Genomic DNA, 12,339 nt, shown 5'->3' with positions numbered 1-12,339 from the left:
GAAAGAGCACTCATTGGGTTATACTTGTAGAGCAGAGGTTGGACTGCTCTACATGTCACTAAAGTGAAGAAGGGAAAATATATGGGGCAGAGGGAAAAATTGTGTTGTACAACATATTAAAAAAATATTTTTTACAACATGTAAGCAATTAAATAATTATGTAACAGTAACATTGGCATAGGATTTTAAATATGATATGCTTGTTGCATATAGGTATAATTTACCATCACTTTAAGAAAAGAAAAAAATGTCTTACTTGCAACTATGACCTTAAACTTTCAATAGTTTCTCTTATGCAGATTATTGAATGTGTTTTCTACTCTTCAAAACAGGTCCATCCCTTAAAACTACAAAGTAAGGATACAAGTTCTGGTACAGTGGAATGAGAGACTTTAATGCTCTGCTGGCATTGATGGCTGTTGCACGAACGAGACCTGGAAGAATTTTTCCATTTACAATGGCACCATCGAAAAGAGGTCCAAAAAATGGAACCTATGCAGCACAAAAAAAAATATAAAAAATTAAAAGACATATAGAAAAAAATACCACCTTTAACATTCACTTCACTATTTTTAAACATGACACTAAATACTAGTGAAAAATCTAATTTGCAATTTGTGTGGAAAACAAAAACATCTAAAGAAATTCAATCTGGGTATCTGGCAACCAGAGTTGAGAAACACATGCAAGCACCTGGGCATGACCTCAATGTCCTAATCTCCTGCAAACTTGTTTTGACAGAAACCAATTTCTTTTCATTCACCACAGCCCTTAGATTTATTTAGAGTGGTTTATTCAGGGCTCAAAAATATAATGCTGAATTCTTGAGAATTTATCTTTTATAAGATTGACACTGATAATTCTTAGATTTAAGGTTGTTTAGAAGAAACACATTTCTCTTGGCTGTCAAGTAAACCCACCATTACATTACATATTTGCTATGGTTAAAATAAGGAACAGGTCTCACCTCCGGTTTTTTCATTATTTGGATGCTGAACATGTGATTTTTCATTGGGTATATGACAAGTAATACATCCCCAAATTCTGTTGGAATGATGCCACGTCGATACTCTCGACTGTGTTCTGACCAAACAATGTGCACCTCATCATTACCAAGATGGCGAAGCTTTGAAGAGTAGAAACAAGTAATTGAAGTTAAAAGCAACATTAGAAAATAAATATATAATAAATGTATCCATACCCATATTTCTCTACACTTTTGAGCATTCAAAATAATCCAAAAAAATGTAAGTTTACAACATATGTAATATAATGCCTCATCTAGACCTCTATATTACTAAATACATGTATTTCTTCATGTTTATTGACAACAGATTTGATATTTAGCTCTTAAAAAGTAAGGGAAAAAATGACAACAAATAGTTACTAAGGTTAGTTAATAAACGTTGAATTCTATAAATATGAATTTTGGTTCCCCAAACAAAATTGTAATAATAATGGAAATTTACTGAACACAGAAAGCATAAACAGACAAAGGTAAAAGGCAGAGCTCTGGGTAATCCTTGTAAGGAAAGAAAAGTTGCAAATTAAGTAAATGTAAATACGCATGGGGAAGAGTACAATGTAGGTACTGGCCATAGGAGAGAACAATCCAAAAACAGCTCTAAACTCATACCTTATAAAGTAGTCACCGTGGTTTTAAAATATGCCAGAAAGACTATATATCTGTGTCTTGAGGACATACCCTAAAAAATGACTTGATTCATGGGGATGAAGGTGTTTTCTGATGATCAGTTAATTATTCCTAGAACTAGTAATGGTGTTCTGCTCCATTCTCTGCACAAAAGAGATTAGTGACATACTTTATTGTTGGACATTGGCTATTAGAGCTGCAAGAACCAAGTTAATTTTCAGCTGTCAGAGAATTGATTGTTATTCTGGAAACAACAGAATATGCACATAGTATAAGCATACTTCAGAGTCTATAGATTCCAATGACTGCTTTAAGATTTTCTATTTCTATTTTTCAGAAAAATATATGTCTGGAAAAATGAAATCCAAAATTATTGGAACATGTGTTACAATGGCTACCATGCCCAGAACTATTTTGTAGAATGCTTCTGGGGTCAAACAGCAACCTATAACATCTTTTGCTCACAGCGAAAGGTAATTCCTCACCAATGTCATAAGGACTATGTCCAAATTGATGCATAGGAAGGCAAAAGCTATTAAAGAAGATTTAAAGGAGAACGCATGCGTTCCTGCAGAATGCTTTTAGTTACTGCAACCAGTACAGAACTGTGGACAGTGTGTCTTGGTGTCTCTTGGAAGTGATTTGTAAAGTTGCATTTTCTGGTTTGAAGGTAAATTACTTGCCTGTATCAGATCTTTTCTCACATCATATACTCAAAAGCATTATACAACCCCTCTGATAATCTTATTACAATACAAATTTGTTTTGCAGCAGTTTTGATGCTGCTTACATTTTTCAAATATGTACAGGATACTTGTTCCACATAAGAAACAGATGCAAAAATGATGTGCTACATTAATTATGTTGGATCAATATAAGATTGGGAAGCACATGTGATGGTGGATAGGTGCTGATATGATATTCTATCTCTCTCTCTCTCTCTCTCTCAAAGCCAACATCTTGGTTTAAACTTCCCTAAAGAAATTAGTGTAAGTTTCTGCTTGATGGTGGCATAATATCCATGAATAATGCTAGATGAAGAAATTATTATATATCTTATCTTATACTATACAACTGTTAACCCCCCCCCCCCCAAATTAATTATGGTAATAATATGAAAGGAAAAAACAATGTTCACTGTCCCTTAATTAAAGCTTAAAAGAGGCTGCTTAATATTTAAAATATGGAGGTTTTAAAGTTCTATGTGTTTTCTGTATTAATACAGTGAACGCACAGTTGGTTTAATGCTTATATATAATTATGTTAGCATACACTTTATCTATGAGCATTAGAACAATAAGGCACTATTTTGTTAAATGAAAACACTTTTGTTGTCTTGCTATAGAACACAGTAGCATATCAATCAAGCCTAATTTAACATTGTTTGCTGCAATTATTTTTCAGTAACCAAAATCCACCCACCACTTGCCTCAATTGGAGGAACCATTCAGGGCTTAAATCTGCAACTCGCAAGGCTAGCAAAAGTCATATTGTTAGTATAAAAAAAGATGGCTTTACAGTTCTAATGAGTATAGACAATTAGGAAAATATATGTAAACAGGGTTAGCCTTGAAAAGCCTGCAATGTGCTTTTTTCAGTTCTGAGAATTAGAAAACCATAGTTTTCAGAGGTAAATTATAGGCAACAATTTGGCAGAAAAAAAATGAAATATGACCGCAGGCAGCAGCATTTTATTGTTATTATTCTTTATTTATAAAGCGCCAACAGATTCCGCAGCGCTGCCCATGGGTACAAGAATAAAAGTACAACGGATAAACAGTACAATAAGAGACAACATTTTACAGACAAATACAAGGGGAGTTGAGGGCCCCGTGGGAACTTACAATCTAGATGGGGTAGGAGGATGGGAAACAGGAGGTGGGGACTGCAAAGGTGAGAATGATATTATTGAGGAGATAGATGAGGGCAACTGGTGGGTAAGTGAAGTTCATTTGTTAATAAGTCGGATGATAAGCTTCCCTGAACAAAAAGGTCTTTAGGGAACGTTTAAAGGAGGAGAGGATAGGGAAAAGTCTGACAGCACGAGAGAAGTCCTGTAGTCTGGCATGAGAGGAGGTGATGGTAGAGGACGCAAGAAGCAGGTCATTGTTGGATCTTAGGGGGCGGGCAGGGGAATATTTGTTGATGAGTGAGGACAGGTAGGGTGGGGCAGCATTGGTGAGGGCTTTGTAGGTCAGGGTGAGAATTTTGAATTTTTTTCTGCTGTGAATGGGGAGTCAGTGAAGGGATTCACAGAGAGGTGCGGCAGAAAGAGCGTCGAGAGAGGTGGATTAGCCTTGTAGATGCATTTAGTATGGATTGAAGGGGAGAAAGGCGGGAGAGAGGGAGGACAGATAGTAAGTTATTTGGTTATTTTCGTCACAAGATTTATTAGTTTAGAAGAGCAAAACTCAAATAGCTGTGCAAATCCAGATATTTGCGTGTTGCACTTTTACACAAATAAATCCGCCAAGGAAAAATTTAAAATTCCACTACCTGTTAAATTACATGAAAAAGGGCAAAATAAATAATGAAAGACTGCAAATTAAGTTTACAATACATAACTAAACATTTTATAATAAAATATCAAGGTGTGTACTGTCCCTTAACTCAATATTCCTCAGTTCCTAAAACATACTAGTATTTGAACAGCTTATCTTCTTCTTTCTTTGAAATATTGTACTAAAGACTAGATTTCTCATAAACCTTCCCATATAAATTCATTCTCTCACTTAGACTTGTCTTGTCCTGTCAGACCTAATACTAAATGAATATAAAAGAAATGTGAAATTAATGAAACCTAAAGGCACAATTCAATGCAATTTTGATCCAATAAAGTTGCAATCTCTGTTGGAATATTTGGCTGCCAGTGCTGTATTTTATGGATTTTGGCCCCTAGAAATTTCTGCAATCCAAAGAGGAACATGACAAAAAGGGTTGTTCTCTAGAAGATGCACATTACTGACAGGGAAACAAATCTCAATTTATAAATAAGTTTAATAAGTTAGCAGACAGGGAGGATTGAATTGTAGAAAAAGAACAGAAAAGTTATCACATTATGTCTGATAATAGTACTTGCACTTGGAGCTATTTTATCTTTTTTAAACTTATCCATCAATAAGAAATTATAAGCACATTCTTTTTTAACACAGATGGACCAGCATTAATGCATTTCTCATTATACTACACTGGAAGCAACTTGAGGATTTTTTTCTGCTTTATTTGTAACAACACATAATACACAAGATGTTACCAAATACTAACTGATATGCTCTTGAGGAGCAGTTTTCAGGCTCCTCAAAATGAAGAACCTCGGGAGACTGCTGGGAATTATTCTTTATGATTGAATTATGCTTTGTGTTTTGGACACTGTACTCAAGAATGTTTTTTTATCATTCATATAAAAGGACAAGCATATTCAAATTATTTTCTTTGCCAAAAAAGTATAGACCGTTTAAATTTAAAATGTTACAGCAATACTTGTTTATCAATAATAATAATGCTAATTAGTTGATAGGTACTTCCTACTAATGCTGATTGGCTGATGGGTACTTCCAGCTATTTCCCATATTTAAACGCTGCTCTTTTGTAACAACTTTTGAGTACAGTGTTCCTAAAATGATTTTCTTTAGTGATAATGTTAATTTAAAATAACAAATTATGCTAACCTGATAATTTCCCTTTCTTCTGATGGAAAGAGTCCACAGCTGCATTCATTACTTTTGGGAAATAAGAACCTGGCCACCAGGAGGAGGCAAAGACAATCCCACTCTCCTTATTCCCCAGTCATTCTGCCAAGGAACAAGGACAGTATAAGAAATATCAGGGTGAAAGGTGCCAGAAGAATATAAGGACACCCCACATAAAATTACCTGTGGGGGAGCTGTGGACTCTTTCCATCAGAAGAAAAGGAAATTATCAGTTAAGCATAATTTATGTTTTTCTTCTTATATGGAAAGAGTCCACATTCATTAATTTTGGGAAAACAATACCCAAGCTATAGAGGACACTGAATGCCAAGACGGGAGGGTACAATAGGAGGCCCACACTGAGGGCACCAGGTCTGAATCTATATCCAATAAAAAAAAAAAACGCTTCGTCCGAAGCTGAGAACATTTTAAGAGGAAAAGCCCCAACGACACTGACTCGCAGTTAGTCCAGAAGCCAAACTAGAGACTGCAAACGGACTCGACTGAGCCAACAGTCCTCCAGGAGACACCGTCACCCAACAAACGGTCCCCCACCGCTCATCTCCACAAATGGAGACACCAGCCGAAAGCCCCAAGGGAACATGGCAAAGGAGAACTAAGGAAACCGAAAGACCCTCTAATACAAAAAGAACACCTCCACAAGTGAGCCCAACTCACAGAGACCCAAAGGGGCCCAAACAGGGAAAGGAGGCCACGCTTATACCAAGCAAAACCCGGGATAAGACCGGGCACAGAGAAAGAACAGACGTCTCCCCAATATCCTGCAAGCACGGAATGCAACTGAAGAGGCAAAGTCCTCTCAGTGTCTGGCCATAGAATACCAAAGTATTCGACTATGAAAAAGTGTGTAATACACCCAGGAAAAAAACCCCAAGTTTGAGAACACAGAGTCCACAACATGACGACACAGAGGGTACTTGCGAGGAAGAAGAAGCAGTCAAGCAAGAAACAGATCGCAAAAGCAACCCACAGACAGAGGGCACGTTCCAGGCAACCTAAGTTGCCGGACCTACACACAGGTCCCTGAAAAGGGGAACACAAAACCTCAATCGAGGCCTTCCCGAGAAAGAGAGTATACCCTCAGAACCTGAAGGATGAGTAAACCCTCTTCTAATCAATGGAGCAAGTTGAAAGGAAAATCTATACCCTAGCAGACTAAGCTAACAGGATAGACTTCAACAAAGCTCACACATCCAGAGGAGACTGCGACCCAAACGCAGTTCCCTAGACCGCTCGGCCATCCTGACCTGCAGACCCATACCAGCTGGACAAACCCAGCCTCCGGGATACAAGACAGGGAAACAAAAGAATCCCAAAACAGGTACAGGAACGAGCGTAAGGATAGCACAGCCATCCCCACAGAGCACAAGTACAACCCGACTCTGAAACAGACAACAAGGCCATAGACCCAAGGATCTATCACATTAAGGCCCAACAAGTCTGCTTGGAGCCAGCAAGACCCCGGGGGGAACCAGTCCCAACTTTTCGCCTCCCATCCAGGAGAAGCCCCAAGGAAGGACTCCATCTCCATAGGGAGGAGAATATTCCCTAAAGAAAAGGGATGATGCCGGAAGGGCAACAACTGTGTTCATGGCCCGAAGCCACCGGCTAATGGGAAGAGAAATTCCCAACACAGAAGTCCTAGAAAGGACCCCCCCTACAAGTAGTTTGCCAAGCAGAGGCAAGGCCAACCCATTCGCCTGCAGAGCAGGGAATCAATGGAAACACTGGAAAGCTGACCAGGGAAATGCAACCCTAAGGTGCACCAAAAATTGGACATCCAGCTGGGTATGAACCAACCCTTGAGGCTCAAGCCATACGGCTAACCACCAGATGACATGGGCCACTCTGTGGCAAAGAGTAGAAAATACTCAGAAAACCTGGCCAACCATGACCAGGTTAGGTAGATGGAGCAAGGACATAGCCCAAGTTCCCACTACCATGGAACATCCCGACCAGCCCTGAGATCCAAGATTCCAAAACCACCCAAGACTGGGTCAGGAAAAAGGCCAATCGAAGATTCAGCATCCGGAAGTCTCAGGGAGAAAAACAGTTCCGGGCACCTAATACTTCAGGCAAACCTTACCCTAGAACTAAACACCCCAACCGGCCAAAAAGCCAGACACAAGGGTATGGATGCATATCCAGAGAATCTGGATAGCGAGAAGAACTCAAAAGCTCCGACCAAAGGAAGGAACCACCCCTAGCTAAAGTCCAACGCTCCAAGGAGCAAGGCTAGAAGTCGTATGAAGATACTTCTCAGAGCCTCAGGACAACCAAGGGATACCTTGAGATAAAAAAAATCCTACTAGCAGGACTAGTCACCCTAAGACCTCCACACAAGCAGAGGACACAAGGAAGAGAAGGCAATAAGCCTACCCAGCTCCGGAAAACCCAGAGCTAAACAAAAGTCCCCGCAGGGAACAACCATCACCCGGAAACACAGATCCCTAAAAGGATATCCACTCACCAGGAGGCAATGGAAGAAGACCCAAAGGCCTCCTATAACTCAGTCAAGAGTAAGAGCTGCATCTAGATATACTAGAAACAGCTTACGCGTACACCTGCAAGTTGTCAAGAGCTTATTATCATTTATTGGTAAAGCGCCACCAAATTCAGTAGCGTTGAACAGGTTTAAAACTGCAAACATTCCGCATGCTAGACAGCTATCCAGTACAAACTGTTGGATCAAGTCCAAAAGGACAAATCCAGAGGCCTAAAAAATGAAGGTCAAACCACTCAATAGCGGTAAGGGGCATTAAGCCCTCCCACCCTCCACCACATGGGGGAGGAAACTCTAAGTTCTGATGAAATCAGATGTCAGAGTGACACAGCGGAAAAACTCCCCTGCCCGGTCATCTACGACTGAAGGCTATAAGGACTCAAACAATCCTTCCCACCTCACAGACCCATAGGTCCTCTCGATGCTTAGTTGAACATGAAAAAACAATGACAACCTGAGCACTCGGCGCTTCTACCGAACCAGCTGAGCAGAACAGCACCACCACGTATCTGAACAGCCGCAAAACTGAACAAACCTGACAGGACCAGCCTGCAACTAGGGTCCCAACCGGCAAGCTGCGTAAATTCTCCCTCGTAGGGGAATACACAGAAAACAGACATTTTTAACAGAGGACCAACATGTCCAACAACTTCTGAAGAAGTAATAAAGAGTATCAATCCCAGAAGGTTCCTGAAGGAAACCAAGACTAATAAAAGACATCCCATCGGATATAAATAAAATATAAGGCAACCCGGAGGTTAAAGCACAAAAAGACACAGGCCTACCCACAGGACCAGCCAAGCGGAGCTCTATCTCACAAAACTGTGAAAGATCTCAAACAAATGACAATCAGGAGATTACTTCAACCCCCACATGTCTAATGAGGTGCACCATTAGAATTATCAGACTGAAATTCCCCGTATCTGGTAATGATAGGGTCATTCAATAACTGAAAAACATGTCTGAGCAACACACGAAGGCACACAATCCTGTAACGGAAGGCACAACACTCAGAGACAGATACCCCCGCGGGGAACTATAGAGGCCTTCCCCAAGGCGGAAGGCCTGGGACAATAGGGCACGAGCACATTCTCAAAGAAACGTCTGGACTCTGCAGACGAACAATCACCAACATTATGTGGAAGCGAAAACGTGCTGCAACCTCCGGGGGAAACACGCCACCCCGCATGGAGGAACCATAAACTGTGTTACCCGCATGTGCAGAAGTATGATTTGGTAGGGAACTCGCCTCTCGGAGGACAGGACCCCCAGAGGCAGATGGCTCAGCAGTCCCTTGATTCCCCGAGCCCGTGGAACCAGGTGCTCTGAAATGGCATATGGAACAAAATTGGTTGACAGGCGTCAACGAGGCCACTCGGGATTCATCACCGGACACAGAATCAGAAATGAACACAGTCTCAGCATCAGAGTCCTCCATAGCTGAATAGAGGATATTTAAATATGGACTAAAGTAGTAAAAACTAAAACGGCACCTGACACCCCCAATGGCTGGGGCAATCACCACCTCTTATGACCAGACCCCTGTGGACTAGAAAATTTCCTTCGCCATGTGGTCGGGAATGCGGAAATGGAACAAACGGAACGGAGCCACTCCCGAACACAAGGTGAACCGTACAGTCCAAACAAGCACGCCCAACCAAAAGGCCGCGTCACTTCCAAAGGCCTCAATGTTCCAACCACGAGCCCAGTAAACATTGCACATAAGCAGGTTAAATCACATAACAAACATGATTATAAAACCCCCCTGTTCAATAACCCCCCTCAGGAGATATTAACCCTCGATTCCAAGATACTAAAAGAGACTCACTGAGACCCTTATGTATAGTTAGACCCGCAAGGTGGTAGCCTCTCAGGAAACATTCACATTACAGTACATTGCAAATAAAGTAAAATGAAACGATCTTACCGGAATCTACGCCGAGGAACAGAAACACGGCCCTTCAAGTGTGACGGATAGTAGCATCGCCTCCGCCATGGACTTGAGAGAAGAAAGCAGGCAGCGAAGCGAAGTTCGACAACGCTGATTGCTTGAGGAGCTGTTAATATGAGTCGGGATGGTTTCACAGAAAGAAACTCCCTGCATCTCCGGACTCTAACTTTTATCCAAGCCCTCACTGAGAGACTGACAGGACTACTTAAAACTCCTGACCCTCGCCGAAGAATACTACCCTCCATGAGAGACAAAAACAAAAATTCAAAATTCTGACACTTCTCTGCCATCCTCCTGGGACGAAAGGCAAAGAATGACTGGGGGATGAGGGGAGTGGGAGGAGTATTTAAGCCTTTGGCAAGGTTGTCTTTGCCTCCTCCTGGTGGCCAGGTTCTTATTTCCCAAAAGTAATGAATGCAGCTGTGGACTCTTTCCATTTAAGAAGAATATATATTATTTTTACACTAATTTTTAAGCAAACTTTTATATGTGTTAATTGAAAGATATAAGCAAAGCAAAAGATAACATGAAGCACAATCCAGACAAGTTTTAAGATTCATTAAATTACATAATTGTATAGCGACCTAAAGAGGAAAATATATAGTATATGGTGGACAACTGACCATCATACCTATAGGTGCTTGTTGGAAACCCTCATTCCAAAACCATGGGCATTTATATAGCCACAAGATTTTGTCTTTGTTGAAATTTATGCCCATTCAGCCAAAAGAACATTTGTGAGATTAAACACTAATATTGCATGAAGTGGTCTTATTCGAAATCAGCGTTCCAATTCACCCCAAAGTTGATCAGTGGGGTTGAGGTCAATGCTTTGAGCAGGGCACTCAAGTTCTTCCACACTAAACTCATTAAACCATATCTTCATGGAGCACACTTTTCACAGGGGCACAGTCATGCTGGAAAAGAAAAGGGCCTACCCCAAACTGTTGCCACAAAGCTAGAAGCACCAAATTGTCTAAATGATCTTTGTATGCTGTAGCCTTAAAATGACCCTTCTTTTGACTTGTGGCAAAGGTGGCACCCTATGACAGTGCTACGTTTAAAGTCACTGAGCTCTTTAATACAACCTATTGTACTACTAATGTTTTGTCTATGAAGATATTATGGCTATGTGCTGGATTTTAAGCACATGTTAGCAATGGGTGTGGAAGAAACAGTGGTGTCAATATACTTTTGGCCATCTAGTGTAAATATAACTAGTCTGGATTGATCCATATGGAGCTAAATACCCAAATATAAAGCAACAGTTGCTAGAAATAATCATTCAGAGTGTAATACAGATGATCATATTAATTAGCTACTGAGGGCATGAAAGTTATGCCAAAGGTCTCAATGTGATGAAGAACTGTCATTCTCTTGTAAGAAGTGATTCAATCAGAAACCCATTAGTTCAAAATTGAGAAGCTTTCCCTTGGGTGATATAGTAATAATTCTTCTAATGAAACAATTCCTTTAACTCTGGAGTGTGAGTTGGGATAGATGCAGTCTTGTCGGATAAAGCAAATTAAACTGTCGGGGCTGTAAATTAATATTATTAGTAACAAACATCTAAATCTACCTACAACTTGGGTGTATGATTCAAGAGATAAGGGAGATGAAAACCAATAGTATGGAGGGGTTGTTGTATGTTTTGTGCAGGAGCATACCAATCAGCAGTCAGTTCAGATCACATAACACATTTATTTTTTTTGCACAAAATAAAATACAAAATGCAGACAAAATAAGACAAAATTTGGATCTCATATGATGAATTCCCTTTAAAGATGGCAGAGTAATTTATTCTACCCTTTATTAAAGTATGTTTGGAGAAAAAGAAAAAAATCTCTGCCTTAAAAGGGACAGTCTACAGCAGAATTTTTATTGTTTTAAAAGATAGATAATCCCTCCTCTTGGTCCTACGTTTTACCTTCTGAATTTCCATAACCTGAACAATCTCTGGATTTGAATTATGTTTTTCTAAGAAGTGTCTTGCTACATTACTTTTAATTTTTTTTTGCTTTCCTAGCTATTTATGCTGGTCTTTCTCCTACTATTTATTTTATTTCATTGTCCCGGATGTTTTCTAAGTAATGCTTCTCCAATGTGCATTATAATTATAATTAGTCTTGGTGAATTTTGTTCTGCATTTTTATTATTATTTTGTCTGTACAAAATTTGATCTCTTTTTATATTTTTGGCTGCTGTATATCTTTTTTTAACGCTCCTATTTGAATAGCCTCTAAATAGCTTTTAAATATTTTTTTCATCTCTTCTGCATGGGTTTAAAATTTTTGTTCTGACAATTTCTGCGTAGACGCAAGAACAGGCCTTTTGTTAATTGGGTGGTGGCTTTTGTCATAAAGGATACTATTTGTAGCCGTGGCTATCCGGTCATTTATTTTTTCTAGAACCAAGTCTTGAAACGTTATCTGCCTTTTATCATAGGTGTATGTCAAATTCACATTATAGTCATTTTTATTAAGGGCATCTAAAAAAATTAAGTTCCATTTCACCGCCTTTC

General features: G+C 39.8%; 1 protein-coding gene across 9 annotated transcripts in view; it reads right to left on the bottom strand.

Moving 5' to 3' along the window:
* The window catches only part of RALGAPA1 (Ral GTPase activating protein catalytic subunit alpha 1), a 1,007,748-nt gene that overhangs the window by 103,972 nt on the left and 891,437 nt on the right, over positions 1-12,339 (bottom strand). For all 9 annotated transcript variants that reach the window (XM_053697738.1, XM_053697739.1, XM_053697743.1 and 6 more), the window contains 2 exons: positions 968-1,126; positions 365-492 (listed from right to left, as the gene is read on the bottom strand). In XM_053697738.1, the coding sequence (XP_053553713.1) occupies positions 365-492; positions 968-1,126 (287 nt within the window). The remainder of the gene's footprint in view (positions 1-364; positions 493-967; positions 1,127-12,339) is intronic.

This window comes from Bombina bombina, chromosome 1 (genome assembly GCF_027579735.1).
Source record: "Bombina bombina isolate aBomBom1 chromosome 1, aBomBom1.pri, whole genome shotgun sequence".
Classification (NCBI taxonomy): Eukaryota; Metazoa; Chordata; class Amphibia; order Anura; family Bombinatoridae; genus Bombina; species Bombina bombina.
The sequence above is the reverse complement of the archived record's forward strand: the minus strand, read 5'-3'. Positions and strand labels throughout refer to the sequence as shown.